Source organism: Xiphophorus hellerii, chromosome 4, assembly GCF_003331165.1.
Source record: "Xiphophorus hellerii strain 12219 chromosome 4, Xiphophorus_hellerii-4.1, whole genome shotgun sequence".
Lineage (NCBI taxonomy): Eukaryota > Metazoa > Chordata > Actinopteri > Cyprinodontiformes > Poeciliidae > Xiphophorus > Xiphophorus hellerii.
This window is the reverse complement of record NC_045675.1, coordinates 12,737,751-12,753,453: the sequence shown is the minus strand read 5'-3', so window position 1 is coordinate 12,753,453 and position 15,703 is coordinate 12,737,751. Positions and strand designations below refer to the sequence as shown.

General features: G+C 36.1%; 1 protein-coding gene across 1 annotated transcript in view; it reads left to right on the top strand.

Moving 5' to 3' along the window:
• The window catches only part of galnt2 (UDP-N-acetyl-alpha-D-galactosamine:polypeptide N-acetylgalactosaminyltransferase 2), a 73,854-nt gene that overhangs the window by 37,043 nt on the left and 21,108 nt on the right, over positions 1-15,703 (top strand). Inside the window, exons 2-3 of the mRNA XM_032560950.1 lie at positions 1,842-1,929; positions 12,727-12,880. Coding sequence (XP_032416841.1) covers positions 1,842-1,929; positions 12,727-12,880 — 242 coding nt within the window. The remainder of the gene's footprint in view (positions 1-1,841; positions 1,930-12,726; positions 12,881-15,703) is intronic.

Below are 15,703 nucleotides of genomic sequence, written 5' to 3'. Positions count from 1 at the left end.
TGGTGGTTTTGGACTGAGTGGGCTCCGGCTCTTTCCACAGAATGGGAAATAAAATAACTCAGACACAGAATCCAAATGATGAAGCGCTTCTTTTTTTCTCTTGCTGGTGTTGAAAAGGCTTAAAAAATGATGAAACTGAATAAAGAGAAGAAAATTATTTCTCAGAGGTGTAAGTAAATACCTGCTGAACACTGCAGTGGTGGCATTTAATTGTCCTGTAGCAGTAAAAAGTAAAAGAATGGATCAATAAGACATTTGGAAAGAGGGTGAAGGTGAAAATGAACTAGTGGGTAAAAAAAAAAAAGTTGAGCAGCAGTTTTATTAAACTGAGTGCATCAAGATTGAACAGGGAATGAATGGTACTAATTGCTCTGCCTCTCTGCTTATTGATCCACTGGATTTTAATGTGGATGCAAAGATGGATGGGTCTGTAACGGTGTATGGTAAAGACAAAGGCAAAGGTGTCCTGTTGTATAATTCAGTGAAGGATTATCTGAAACATAAAGATGTCTGGATTTTTAAGGATTTAGCGCGTATCCATGACAGTATTACACCATAAATGAGGTGAAATCTGATAGATTTATTGTCTAAGGGGTAGACAACTGAAGTGATGACAGAATGGGATAATTTATTTTTAATTATAGTCTATAGTCCAGGGTATGTTTATGTGTAGCTCTCCTATGTTCATCTCAAGTTCAGTAGGTCGACTTCATGACAAACTACAGAGCAATATCTCCCGATGAGCAGTTAGCAGCAGTTAATGTTTGTCAAATTAAACATAGCTAAAATGGACAACATTAATAATGAAAACAGGTTAAAAATATATACAAAACATGGCAACATTGCTCGTGAAACACTGTACATGATTAAATTTATCTAAAATATATGTTAAAATATAATACTTGTAAAGAAAACAGAGTTGATTCTGATACGTACCACAGTTACAAACAGCAACAGAAAAAAGAGGGAGGAGCCGTCACGTACCAGTTACTATGGTAACCACCAACTGCCAAGAGACAGAACTTAACAGAACTTAAAGTCTGGAGAAACAACTTGTTGACTAAACAAAATAAATTCACAGGGTAAACACATTTTGGCAAACCTCACATCTATAACGTTGTTAAAATAAAACACTGTTACTTATGCTCGAATGATTCACAGTACAGGAGAGAATCAAGTGGTTTAAAAAGAGAACGTTTCAACTGAAATTTGTCAGACCTCAAATGAAAGAGTAAAATATTCAAGGAAGAAATTATTCAAGCTAATAATGTTCAACAGAGTGTTACTGATGACTGATGATGAATGAAAGAATAACTGCAGGGATGGATGGAGCTTGAGATCCGTTATTTTTATTTTTATCCTACATGCAAAACTAACTCAGTGAAAACAACGTCCACATCATGAAACATGTTGATGGCAGCATCATGCTGTAGGGAAGGTTTTTCTTCAGCTTCCCAGAGTTGATGGGAAGATAAATGGAACTAAATCCAGGGAAATCCTTAAATAAAACCAGCTGAACTACTGTGTGATGGTTAAACCTGTCTTAATAAATGAATTAATCGCATGAAAAAAATGGTCTCAAAACAACAATATTATTGTTTATTGCAATAACGTCTGGGACAATTTATCATCCAGCATCACTTGTTATCGTGAAGATCTAATCACATAAAATAAACCATAGTTGGAGATTGAATGTAGAATGTTCAAGGAGTACGAATATTTCAGACGCTGTACTTTTTCATTCACATTCTGTTTTAAATCAACCTTTTTGGTCTACTCAGATTCTCATAGCAATCTGTTAAATATCTAAGTGGAAATGTCTGTTTTGTGTTTGCTTTCAGGATGAATGGAGCTCCAGTTACTCGTCCAGCCGGGGAAAATCTCACGGCGCCGATGAAAAGGCGCACACCATCGACGCTCTGCCACCAGGTGGGACGACACACCTCCTCAAACGACCTCGCCTCAATGAGCTCACAGATCATCTGTAGACCGAAAAAAACTGAGCAAGAGAAAAACGTGTCAAGCTGTTTACATAATGGTTATTACTTTCTTAGAATTAAAAAAGAAAACAAATCTAATGTTCAGCATCAGTTGAAGGTAACAGTCTTGGTTCAGCCCAATTGTAATTTTTCTAAACCTCTTTGTCCTTGCCCTTTGAAATTCCGGTGCTCATCTTATTATGTAAAACCAATCTTGATTACCTGCAGGTTTTGGTGCAATCTGATAAAGGCGAGGCTGATGAGAACATTTGTTTCCACCTACATTTCCTTCATGTTTTTATTCAAGCAAGGCTCGGTTTAAATGAAGTGCTGTAGCTTCAGTTGAAGTCTTGATAGATTTTAATGCAATTTTTTCCCCCCCACACAGTTAAATAACAAAACATTGTGTCACAAGTTGAAAGGACGTGTTGGCAGGATGCAGTTCAGTAGCTGGCATCCATCATGATTTATATCATTTATATATCAACATGGTTTTTATGTCCAAGATGTTAAACTTCAACTGGGAATTGCTACACATTGTTGAATATTTGTTGTTTATTTAAAGAAACAAATACAGTTCTCTCAATGTTGCACCACATTTCTCAACATTTTCATGTCCAGTTATTTTTATTTGCGGGATGTAAGTTATAGTTATTTATTTTTTAAGTGTGAGAGTGCCTCTAGTTTGTGATGAGACCGGTGTAGACAGAATTAAAACCACCCTGTGATCTCCAGGACAATTGTGCAATTGTTGCTGGATAGCATTCATATTTGGGAAAACATAATTTCAGCATGAGGGGAATCATGAGGCTAGTTTCTTTTTTTTCCTCTGCTGCTTTTCTGACTATTTCACCACAGTTCTACCCCCAGGGTATCATGCTTGCATTTGAATGTTTCCTCATTGGTTACAGATTTTTCTTCCATCAAGATGAGAGATTTCGGTGCATAAAACTTCTCATATCAATATTAGTTTCAGTCCTTCTGTAATGGAGAAAACATCCCCGAAAATCATTTTTATTAGCAGTGACTGAATTTAATTGCTAACCACAGTGAGCTGTGTGGTTAAATAGAAGGCTGTAGTTAACTAAAATGTTCTCTGTAGCATGTTGATCGTCAGTAACAAACTCACAGGTGTGTATTGGCTAAAATAATCAAGTAATAATAAAGTTAGTTAAAGTGATGTCAATAGCACCTGGCTGTCACTACGATATTGACAACTAACATTTACTTAGTTCGTTCAGAAAGTTAAGTATAGCATTTATATCAAAATTTGCTAAAATGCTACTTTAGATTAAAATGCTATCATTAGCATGAGGGATATCACTAACATGATGCCCTCCAGTAGCGTTCTCCATGTAGTATGCAAACACTGGATAAGCTAAAATTAGCTAAAATGCTAAGGTTAGCGTGTGGGCTATGACCAGGGATGTTGACTAATATTGACTTACTCCAGATAGTGTACAATCTGCCACAATTGGCCACAATGCTATGGTTAACTAAAATGTTTTTTAATTACATGTGGGGAATCACAAGCATGTTGACAATCATTAACTTATTCCATTTAGTGTGTAAAAGCTAAAATTGGTTCAATGCAAAGGTCAGATAAAACGCTTTCAACAGCATACAGCCCATTTCCAGCATGTTGACTAACATTCAATTACTCCATTTAGCATGTAAAGCTAAAGCTAGACATTAACATTTTAGTTAAAATGTTAATGTTAGCTTAAATGAAAGTATGTAGGCTATTGCGATGATGTTGCCTGACATTGTTAATGTTAGCTTAAATGAAAGTATGTAGGCTATTGCGATGATGTTGCCTGACATTGACTTCCTCATCTAATATGCAAACTGTTGTCTAAGCTAAATTAGTGAAAATGTGAAGGTTAGATAAAAGCCTTTCAATAGCATCACTAGCATGTTGACTAACATTGACTTACTCCATTCAGCATGTGAAGCTTAACTTTTACATGAAAATTAGCTAAAATGCTAATGTTAGCTTAAATGCTACCGATATAGTTTTGGATGTCACTATGATGTTGACATAAACGTACGCCAATCAACATACAAACATTATAAGCTAAATTTAGCAAAGATGCTGTTAGTAGCATGTGAGTTATCGCTATCATACTGACTAGCATGATATGCTAAACTTAGGTATTATTTCAAAAATTAGCTAAAATGCTTATTTTAGATAAACGGGTAATAATGTCAGAAAGTATTGCGTATCCAGCCTGACCTGGGAAACATTATATCAGATATTTTGGCATATAGTAGAACTGAGAGTAACAGCTGGAGAACATGGCTGATTGATTATCTCTCATTACCACTTACACTCAGCGCCACAGTAGCCTGTTCGTATCCCTCACACGACTGAGACCTGCATCTGCTGAACACTTTCATCTCACCCAACCGTAGAAATCAGGACGTTTCAACTTCAGGGAGACTTCACGCTTGAATTTGTTTCACGTATAACTTTCAACAGTAACTCACCTAAAAAAGCAGAGATAAGCAAGAGAGAAATGGAGGAAGAGAAGGGCCTGGAAATGAGGTCTGAAGATTAAAAGATGAAAAGATTAGGAGGTGAAAAATGTAAAGATGGAGCATTTTCCTCATTCTATTAATAAATGTGTCGCTCTGGAAGTCGTAATGCACTTAAAGTCCTCACACTAAAATATTTAAAGCAGATAAATGAACTAAACCAGCGCAGTTACTATGTCATAATTTTTGAAAGCCTGCTTCCTGAATGGCTGATCATCTTTATTCAGTGTAAGCTGAGTAGCTGTTTTGGTTCTCACACACTTCACATAAATGTTTAATGGGATTCAGGTTAATGCTTAGTTAAAGGTTAGTGCATGCTCTTTGAAACCCAGACCAATATTTGTGTAATGTACTGCAGACATGAGGGAAACTTAACCCATTTCATACTTCAATGGTTTGTTGACCTTCTTTATTACAATCTCTCACTTATTTGAACTTTTACTTCATTTCATTGAGGTGAACTTTGACCCCTTCTATACGTTCATTGTTTTCTTTTTCAGCTTTTTTGTTGTGTGTTTGCATTGTGAGTTATCCAATAAGAAATATACTGCTCATATATATTAATTTCTTAACAACCCCAAATTGACACTCGTCCTTGGTTATGACATCATCAAATGTTTGTATCCCTAAATGTCTGCAAGGTGCCATAGTGTTTCCCACTTGTAAATAATAATTCTTACTTTAGAAAGATGGGCTACAACAAGTTAATCATCTATGAATATTATGATGTATAAAATTAGAAACCATCTGTTTTCTTCCTAGGCTCCATTGATTTGTGTTTTTTAGCTGATTCTGGCCCAGATGTTAGTCAGTAAGTTCTTTATGAACCAGGTTTCCAAATACATTCCTGCACAAAAAGGAATGATGCAGCTGTGATGCAACATCTGGTCCCTCTAATGGAGCGTGGAATGATAAATGTTCTCCTTAAAGATCACATTTTATCATATACACATTAAATATGAAGACAATAGTTTAAGTTATCTTTTAATGTGTTTTAGGAACAAGTTGTTCATCGATGATCAGGACTTGACCAATTCAGAGGTTTAAATGAAGCCTCACACTTGTAGTACAACCCATAATTCAATATTTTATCATAATTTTGGCACAGATGTTTTTGAAAAAAAAAAAAGAGTGTTAGCCACTGAAAATCTCTAAATGATGACCATTTTTCAAGATGGTCGGCAAGGAAAAATTAGTTTTGCTCTAAAACTGGTTGTGCTGCCATGTGCAGATCTGAAACCTCTGATTAAAGAAGCAAATTTTAGGTTAGCATCAAATGGATAGAATTTTAGCAGTAAAACAAATTTTGAGGTACATCAGTTTAGTGTTCTGACCTGACATTTTTGGGAAGCTAATTTTTAGCTTCACTTACCATCCTCAGGTCTGATTCTAGTAAAAATGTAATTTATAGAAAACATTATCTGGATGATTCTCAAGACTCTGGAGAAAATATTCTGTGGACTGATGAGGTGAAAGGTTTTTTTTATCCCGTTAGGCATAACACGAACATCTTTTCTAAAAATAATGCTATGAGAATCTCCAGCCATCAGTCACTGACCTTTAAACTCATTTAGATTATACAGCACTCCAGCAGGTTCATCTCTGATTGGATAAAATAAGATAAAATGAAGGTTTTAGAGTGGCCTAGTCAATGTCTGGACCTCCACCAAACTGAGATACTGTGCCATCACCCTAATCAGGTCGTTTTTGCTTTAAATGCCCAGTTTTGCAAAGCAGAGTAAGTCAGAGTTACTCCAGTTCCAGTGATGTCAGATTCATCGACATTTTGCACAAACACTTGATGGCAGTTGTTGCTGCCAAGGATGGAAAAATGTTTTCACATAGAGAGCCATGTTGGTTTTGACAGCTTTTCCCTTAATAAATTAAATTATCACTTGAAAACAAGTTAGACACATTAAAATGTGTCTAACTTGTGAGAGGGCAATATTTTCCCCCAGAAATGTAAAAGCTGAACATTATTGTTCATTTATTCCGATGGAGTGCATGTTTTTAATCTGTCAGTATTTATTTAGCTATGTATAATCAGTATTAGACAAAAATGTGTACCTTTGTGTGTATTTTTCTGACTATAAGCGGCTTCTTTTTTCCCACGTTTTAAGCCAAGAGAATAAGAGAATAAACGTTTTATTTCCTAAAAGACAATAACAGCATTCCTGCGGTTAATGTTTGATCATTTGTAGCTAGAATGCATCTAAAAAAACTGTATAACTTGTCATATATAAATTTTTGTACTGCTTCCAAGTTTGTTGTTCTTTCAACAAATGGCCTTTTATGAGTCTGGATACTCCAGTTAATGATAACTTTATTACAAAATTAGTTGACGATTATTTTAATGATCGATTCATCACGATTAATTTGATTAATCATTTCCGTCCTAATTACTTTGAGTGGTTGCAAGTCTATCTTAACATTTTCATATTTCCCTGCTTATAAAGGACAGTGAACTTAAAACTCCAGTTGAATTAAATATGCACCATTGTTCAGTGTTTGTGGTGTCACTTTAGGACAGATGTGTATTTATGTTCAGCATTTCTGAACATAAATCCTTCATCTATTGCTTGGAAACACATCAGCGTAGCATGACTTCCTGAATGTTTTCAGTCTGGAGCATCTTAGTGAAGAGAGGCAAAAGAAAGAGAAAGTGTTCAAACATCTGTGAGGTTCCACAGATCACACTGCAGGCAGACAAGACGGAGATAATAAACTGCTGGCTTAAACTAGACGGATGTTTCTCCTTGGACTTTACAGAGAAGGGAAAATGTCAAATAAATAAACTTTCCCAGCAAGAAAGGGTCCATTAAAATAAGAAAAGTTTTCAGAAAGACAGAAATAAATCGTCATAACTCGTAAATCCTTTACTAAGTGGATCTTATCATGAAAATCAGAACTAAGATAATGCAGATTCGATTCAGTGGGATAAAAACTTGACAAAACACAAAGCTAACTTTCAATTAGATTACTTTTTTCTAGTTTTGTTTCTTTGTGAATAAAAATAAAGCAGCAGAAGAGTAAATGTCAGAGTTTTGCATTAATCTGTAAGATCAGCTGCATTCAGGTCAGCTTGCTTTCTGCTGAAGTATTCATATGAGACAATATAATTTAGAAAATATTAATAATGTTTTAAGTATGTTTTAAATTATGTATGAAAGAAGTAAAAGTCGGGTTTGTAACATGAACACATCAGCTTTAAGCAGATCGGAGGATACAGTAGACCAAAGTCCTGAAACCACTGGAGAACAAAATGCTTTTTATTTTTTTAACATTATTTCTGCACAAAGTCAACATTTATAGGTGGGTGACATTTTCTATTTGCTAATTTGAAACAAAAATGTAATCTATGCCCTTATTGTTGCCTTCTCACTTTGTAAATTCAGTCCCATTTATGCTAAACCTGCAGCTTTCATATCTTATAAGAATGTTTGATAAGACTGAAGAAATCTTAAGAGCTGAACGTTTACAGCGTTTCAGCAGAGCTGCACAATTTATTACACATTTATCACCTTAATGGTGTCAGCATGTGCAATGTAATGTTTGGACTGCAGCAGAGCGGCACAATATGTTGCTGCTAAGTTTCAAGTTTTACACATGCAAATTCTGCATGCCAGTAATTTACTGGCCCTGCTGCTTGGAGTTTCACTGCTGATGAAGATGCTAAAGAGAGGCTGGGACATTTTGATCAAGGAAAAGAATAATAGTCAAGAAAATGTGCTTTAACTTTGATAGATATCTTTATTGCACACTGCAAAACCACAACCTCTGACCAAGTATTTTGGTCTAGTTTCTAATTCAAAGATCTTTGTACACTTGAAATAAAACTAACTAACTTTTAAGCAAGATATAGGAGCTTATTTTTTGTAAATGATTCTTTTATATTAATGAAAAAGTTCTAGTGCCATTGGCAGATTATTTTACTTATAAGACATTTTCTCCATGTTATAAGTGAAACCATGTGCCAACTTAAAACAAGCTCCTATTTCTTGCTTAAAAGTGACCTGTAAGTTTGCTTTGTCTTATTTCAAGTGTACTAATATTTACATTAGAAACTAGACCAAAAATACTTGGTCAGATTTTGTGTTTTTGCAGTGCAGCAAAAGCATCATGTGCACTGATTGTATTCCACGTGTGGAGAACTCCTCCGCTGCATGTTTCCCCTGTTGGATGGAGCCACCAACTGAACACAGATGATTCCCAGGAGGCTAAAGGTCACAGGAAGAGTTGGAAGCAGATTAATGTCTGATGAGAAAGAGAGAAGTGGAGAGTATATGAATTTAAAGTTTAACAACTTTATCACCACTGTTCAGTACAAAAACACGTTTTCAGACTTTGTGACAGTCTTTGGACGTTTGCTGACAGTTTATCACTCCTAAATTAGTTTGACTTCTTCTTTAGCTGTTAAATATGATTGTGTGGTTTTCTTTCTTGTCAGTCGACATTTAGAGTTTAAAAAATTGTGGTGTTTCTGAAGCTACAGATAAGTACAGAATCCCAGAACTTTGAAAAAGTGACATTAAGATTCTGAGCATGCTAACACTTCAGGGACATTCACGTTTTAAAGGCTGAGGGACGCTGTCGACGTGGGATGAAGGACTGACTAATCTGAAAGGTTCTCCACTGGTATTTTGACGTTAAATGGTTAAAGCTTTTAAATGTAAAGTACTTACACTACCCTCAATGTATTTGAATGTTTATATGATGTTCTTTGTGGAGTTTAACAACTTTAAATTCATATTAAAGATGAATAGATGAATTGTTGCATCTATTTATGCAACAATTAATCGTTTATCGTTCCTGGCATATTCACTTTTCACTACACTGTAAGATTAAGGTGTGAGACATATTTACTGAAAGGCTGTGTTGTTTTTTATTATTATTACTGTCTCATGCATTTATTCAGGTGCAACTTTACAAACTAAGTGTTGCTGTAATGTTCCCTCTGGAGAGAAGAGACTTTCTCCTTGCAACCCATAAAAAAGACAAACGTGTTTTTACTGTCATGAACTCAGCAGTATATTATCTCAACTAATATACTGAGATTAACTTGTAATTGATTATTCTGTCAATTAATCAGATTAAAAAAATTTGCGACATGCTGCAGATTTTTAATTTAACTACGTAAACCTTTTTATATATATTAAAAGATGCAAATAAACAAGAAAATAAACATTTCTTTACTGAATGCTTGATCATTTGTAGCAAAGAATCCATCTGCAGATAAAAAAAAATACAAGACAGTGAAAAGCTCATATTTCTGCTGAACTTAACATCAGTACAGTGTAAGAATAATCTGGGACTCATTTTTGGATCAATTGATTAGTTATTGGACAGCAAAAGGTGATTAACAGAAGATATTTTTTACTGAATTGAACCAGGTTCAGCTAAAACTGTCACTTGGAGAGTTTTGATTGCAGAAAAAGAGTTTTTATTTTGGCTTGATTACTTCCCTGACTATGTTGTTTCAGAAAATGGCTCGTTTTTTTTTTTTTTGTCTGCATACTCCAGTTAATGATTAATCGATTACTAAATTAGTTGACAATTATTTCAATTCATCACGATTAATCGTTTTTGCTCTTCATTTGATTGAGGTTTATAACCTCTGCATTTCCACCAACAGTCCAGTGCTGCAGGGAGGAACCCACATGCAGATCATTGCTGTTTAAATTTCTCCACACTGATTAATTACTCCTCCTTCCGACATATATCAGCAAGGACATCGCAGTCGCATGCTACGGCGTCTCCAGTTCTGTTGTATATCATTCTTCTAATTAACATGCCAGACACATGAATGACTCGCTCTCCCCTCCTCTGAGAGTGGCTTGTTTCTTTGTCTGCAGCACACACGCTCATCTACGCCGAGAGACGCTGTAATCTCACATTTCCACATGTTTCCCTCAAGTAACCAACAGCTGAACTGTACTAATGGGTCGTATTAATATCTGTGTTTTTCTGCGCGTCATTAATCCACGTTAAACTGTGAAATTAAATGTGACAACTCAGTTTGCAGCGCAGTTCGCTCCCTGAAATCTGGTCACCCTGCATCTGAAGACACCCTAATAATATCTGTTCTTAAAAATAAACCGCACTTGTTGGTTTGCATATTGTTTAAAGCTGCAGCAAATGTGCGAACACAAAGCTTTTTTTTTTTTTTCCCCCTGACTCACAGCGGTTCATGATGTGTCCTCGCTCTTTTCCCATGAATCCTACTCAGCATATTCATGCATACATGCAGCATAAATTCCCCGTCAGCCTCTCTGAGCGCCGCCTTGTTGAGCTGCAGCTCTCACTGCCTCACTTGATGGAGTCTTGCATCAGACGGGCTGCTGCCCACAGTTCTTACTCCCAGTGAAGTATCACCACTGTTCAGTACAAAAACACGTTTTCAGACTTTGTGACAGTCTTTGGACGTTTGCTGACAGTTTATCACTCCTAAATTAGTTTGACTTCTTCTTTAGCTGTTAAATATGATTGTGTGGTTTTCTTTCTTGTCAGTCGACATTTAGAGTTTAAAAAATTGTGGTGTTTCTGAAGCTACAGATAAGTACAGAATCCCAGAACTTTGAAAAACTGACATTAAGATTCTGAGCATGCTAACACTTTAGGGACATTCGCGTTTTAAAGGCTGAGGGACGCTGTCGACGTGGGATGAAGGACTGACTAATCTGAAAGGTTCTCCACTGGTATTTTGAAGTTAAATGGTTAAAGCTTTTAAATGTAAAGTACTTACACTACCCTCAATGTATTTGAATGGTGGTATGATCTTTGTGGATTAGACGCCTTCCAAAATATCCATCCGTCAATAAAACATCTTCCCAAATGTCTGGCACATGTGAGGAGGAACCCTTTTTCATTTCCTAAATCATGAAAACTGATCTTAAAGGGGACCTATTATGTGAAATTCACTTATGTTTTTATTCTTCCATTTAGGTCTCAACTGCTTCTAAAAACAGACCAAGCTCTTAAAAACCCCCACCAAGCTGTTTTTTGGCCATAAATTAATCTTGTTGCACCGTTACCTAGCAACCCAAGCTGAGATCCCACACATTTGATCAGCTGGTTTTACCGCTGCATGCTCTGTACAATGGCTGCTGGAGAAGACAAGTGTTTTGTTGCTGATTTACCATCCAGAAACGACTTGCTGCATTCTTGAGGGTTGTGTAGGAGGCTCTGCTAATGCTTTTCAAAGCTGTACGTTTGTGCCAATGTTTTCTCACAGGTTCTGTTTGAGCTGAGGCAGTAGTCAAGTCTGGGTTTGAATACTGAAGTTTAAATGTTATATTTGAAACATTTAAGCAGGGCAACACACCACAAAACAGAAGAAAATCTGTTTAATTATTCTGGTCTTAGATTGATTTTTTTAAACTTATAACTTGTGAGTTTTGAAACAGTTTGACATTTTCAGTTCAAATTTATTTAATCAAGGACAGCACTCTAAGCAACGTTACGTGTTGAGAACAGACTTGTAGGAGCTATTTCTCCATTTTCAGTTAAATCTTAGAATTTAGATTATTTAGTTTATTTGTATTTTTTGCTTATTTTCTAGCTGATTTATAAGTAGAATTTTTGTTTAATTTGTTATTTAGAATAGGTTTTTGGCTAGTGATTCACTTCATTAGTTAATTAATTTCAGTTTGGGACGTGGGTGTTTCACGGTATAAATAGGTAGCTCATTATGCACGTGGGTGGTCATATGGTTTTCTGTCAGTCAGCCGGCCAGCTGGCCAGCCCAGAGTAAGAGCAGTAGCAGAATCCTGTAACCTGTTTTGTCTGAAGAGTGAAATAAAACAAAGAAAGAACTGCGTTTTGACCCTTTTTGACCGTTTGGGCTGCGTAAGCCAGAATCCACGGTGCATCAGTGACTATTTGAGTTGAATTCACTTTTTGTTTTGATCACGTTTAAGTCTTAAGTTTTTTGATTTTTGAATTTGAGTTTTTGGACAAATAGTCATTACAAGACTAACCGTTTTGTGCATAATAATTTGCAAACAAAGATAGAGAAATTAAAATGAAAGATTCCTGTCTCACACACACTGAATTTCTGCGACTATAACATGAAAATGTATAAAGAACACTAATTCTGCAGGTTTGTCTTCATCAGTTTCACACATTTTTGTTTTTGTTTTAGTCGTTGCTTCACCTGGGAACTAAAAACTTTAAGGTCTGCTACCATTTTTACTGTGATTTTTGTGTGCAGGTAAGGTGCGCTGGCAGGATTTCAACCAGAACCTTTACATCGGCGCCACCTTGGTCCGACCGGGTCAGGATCCTTACTCCAGGAACAAGTTCAACCAGGTGGAGAGCGACAAGCTCCAAATGGACCGAGCCGTTCCCGACACCAGACACGACCAGTAAGCATCCGCTGTATAAGAGGAGAGCCAGTGAAGGCACCCTGCTGTTCCTGTTAATGACATCTGCTGCGTGTGTGACTGCGTTTCTTCATGCTGCTCTTTGTCGCCTGTCAGCTTGACTAATTGGTACCAGACTGGATACGATCTCCTGGGAACTCCCTCCATTGTTATCTGAGAGATAAAACCAGGAAGTCTCAGCTGAGCAGACTCACTGATGTTTTATGTCAAGGGCATAAAGCAACACAACCCCCCTCCCTCCGCCAGTGATGGCTGCAGATTGTTTGGTTTATAGGAGATAAAAACGAACTGACATACCGCTGACTGAATTAATCAGAGTAAATTATCTCTTACTAAGCCAGAATGCCATGCCCCGCTCATCCCATTTAGCCTTAACATTTGAATGCAGATAAACTGGTATTAAGCTCTTTTTGGGCTGAATCCCATTTACTAGCCTGACCTCTACACAACCGCTTTCCCTTAACCTTTAATTTGAAATCACAAAGTGTAACAATTACATTATTCCACTGCGAAATGGGCTCCCTTTGGGAAGCTAATAGTCACTTTACATAAAATAAGTGACATTAGCAGGCCCACACAGGAACTTGCAAACTCTTGATCTTTTGCTCGTTTTTCACATTGCGACCACAAACAATCAGAGTAATTTATTACGATTTACAGATCTGGAAAAAATAAAGAGACCCGTTGAAAACCTCCTGGTGATTCCATCAAATACTGATTACTGAACTCTTCCTGGGTTAAAACATTAGTATTGTTGTTTCTAAATGAACATTAACTTGTTTTCTTTTCATTATTTAAGGTCTGAAAGCTTTGCATCTTTTTCCTTATTTTCACAGTTTCTCATTTTCTGATAATACAAACTAAATTTTTGCTTGGAATTTCATAGACATGTTGTCAGTAGTTCATAGAATAAAAGAACAATGTTCATTTAACCAAACATATACCTATAAAGAGTAAAACCAGAGAAACTGATCATTTTCATTGGTCTAATCCTGTTTAAATCGCCTCACATTTATCTCCGAACTACGATGTTTTCTTTGACCTTTACTGATTCTCCCAAGCAAAACTCTTCACAGAATAACTGTGCAAATACTGACATAAAGTTGCACAAAGATGGACTTTATTCACTAATTAGGTGACTTGTGAAGGTTATTAGTTGCACAATTTTATTTATGGGTATTGGATTAAATGCAACTGAAATGAAATGCAATTTTCAATAGTTTTTTTATTTTTATTTTTTAATTTTCACTACTTTGTTTTTGGCATAAAATCCTTATTGAGTACATTACAGTGTGTGGTTGTAGAATTAAAAATAATAGAGGTCTGAATTCTCTCTGTATATAAAAAAATGGAATGAAAATGCTGAGGATTTTTTAAAAACAAAATAAGATTGTTTTGTAAAATATTTTACTATAGAAGTTTGACATTATCCAGATTTTCACAGTAAGTCACATCAGATTAAAATGTTTTTAACAAAAAAGTGGAACCCATTGTTGCTATTTTTATGGTTGCTAAAAATAATTAGATTTCACATTAGTGGTTTCTTTAAGCCAGTAAAAATATTTTCACAAGTGCAACTGTTTTTGCAAGGGCAGCTCATAACTCTTTGCTTCCCAGCATAGCGCTGATAAATCAGACCAGACTGTTATCGCCTCGTCTTCCTGTTAAAAGACAAAAACGAACCGGGGAAACACCGACTTCCCTGCACTAACACACACAATGTAGGCGGGTTCATGTACATACCCATTGTTTTTGATTCAATATAACAACTTAGGGCAGAGTTTCTCAAACCTTTTCAGGCTGAGGACCAATTAGCGTATTTAACAAACACTCACAGATCACCTAACTTGATATTGCCCCTTCAATAACACAATATCTTAATATGTGCAACTTTAAACTAAAATATTAGTCTCTTAACTCACTTATTGTTGTCTCCTTTGTTCGTCTTAAGAAGGGTGGCGCCATTTTGTAAATGTGACTGGCCACAACAAAACCATAAACAATTGGGGCTTTTTTTAGTTATTTATAGATTATGAAAATGTGGACGTCAAACACATGGAAATCAAAAAATAAGTTCTTTGCTTCGAAGTGTTGTGCACATTAATAACATTTTAAGGCCGTTTGTAATTTAGAAGCATAATAAAAGAAAAGAATAGACTTCAGTTGCTTTGGCAGAAATAAAAATCCTCCGCTATTAAATATAAAAATTATCCACCACTTTTTATTAATTGTATTTATTGGCTGATTAAATAAAAATAACAATAGCTGTTGACGTGTAAGCAGAGCATTATAAGCAAGCAAACTCGTAAATCAAATAACTGTTCCCACCAACTGAGACTCGGTCTCGGGCACAGAGCCGTTCAAAAGAGTCGAATCACTCATGAATGACTCATCAGTACTCAGCAGGTCTGACTTCCTCCGATCATATAAGTAATCCTGGCATTGCTTTCTGTCCACCAGTATTGTCAGTTTTTCATCTGAGTGACCCGGTGCTCTATCTGATTATCATGCGCTGTCAGAATAGGATACATACAGTGAGTACGCATGCCTGCGCATGCGCATAGAGGAGTTGTCAGTTCAGCATACGCGACAAGTTATGACGAAAGGAAGTCAACAAATTGTTTTCAATGATAACTAGATAGATATACATGCATTGTCGTAGTTTCAACGTGTATTTAAAGCAGGGTCTAGCTGCAGCTGCAGTCAACTACAACACACGCCGTGTGAAACTCGCCTCCCTGTTGCTTGGTGATGGTCTGACTAGTTAACCACTAAGTCAGGATGTCATACAGCTGATAATAAAAT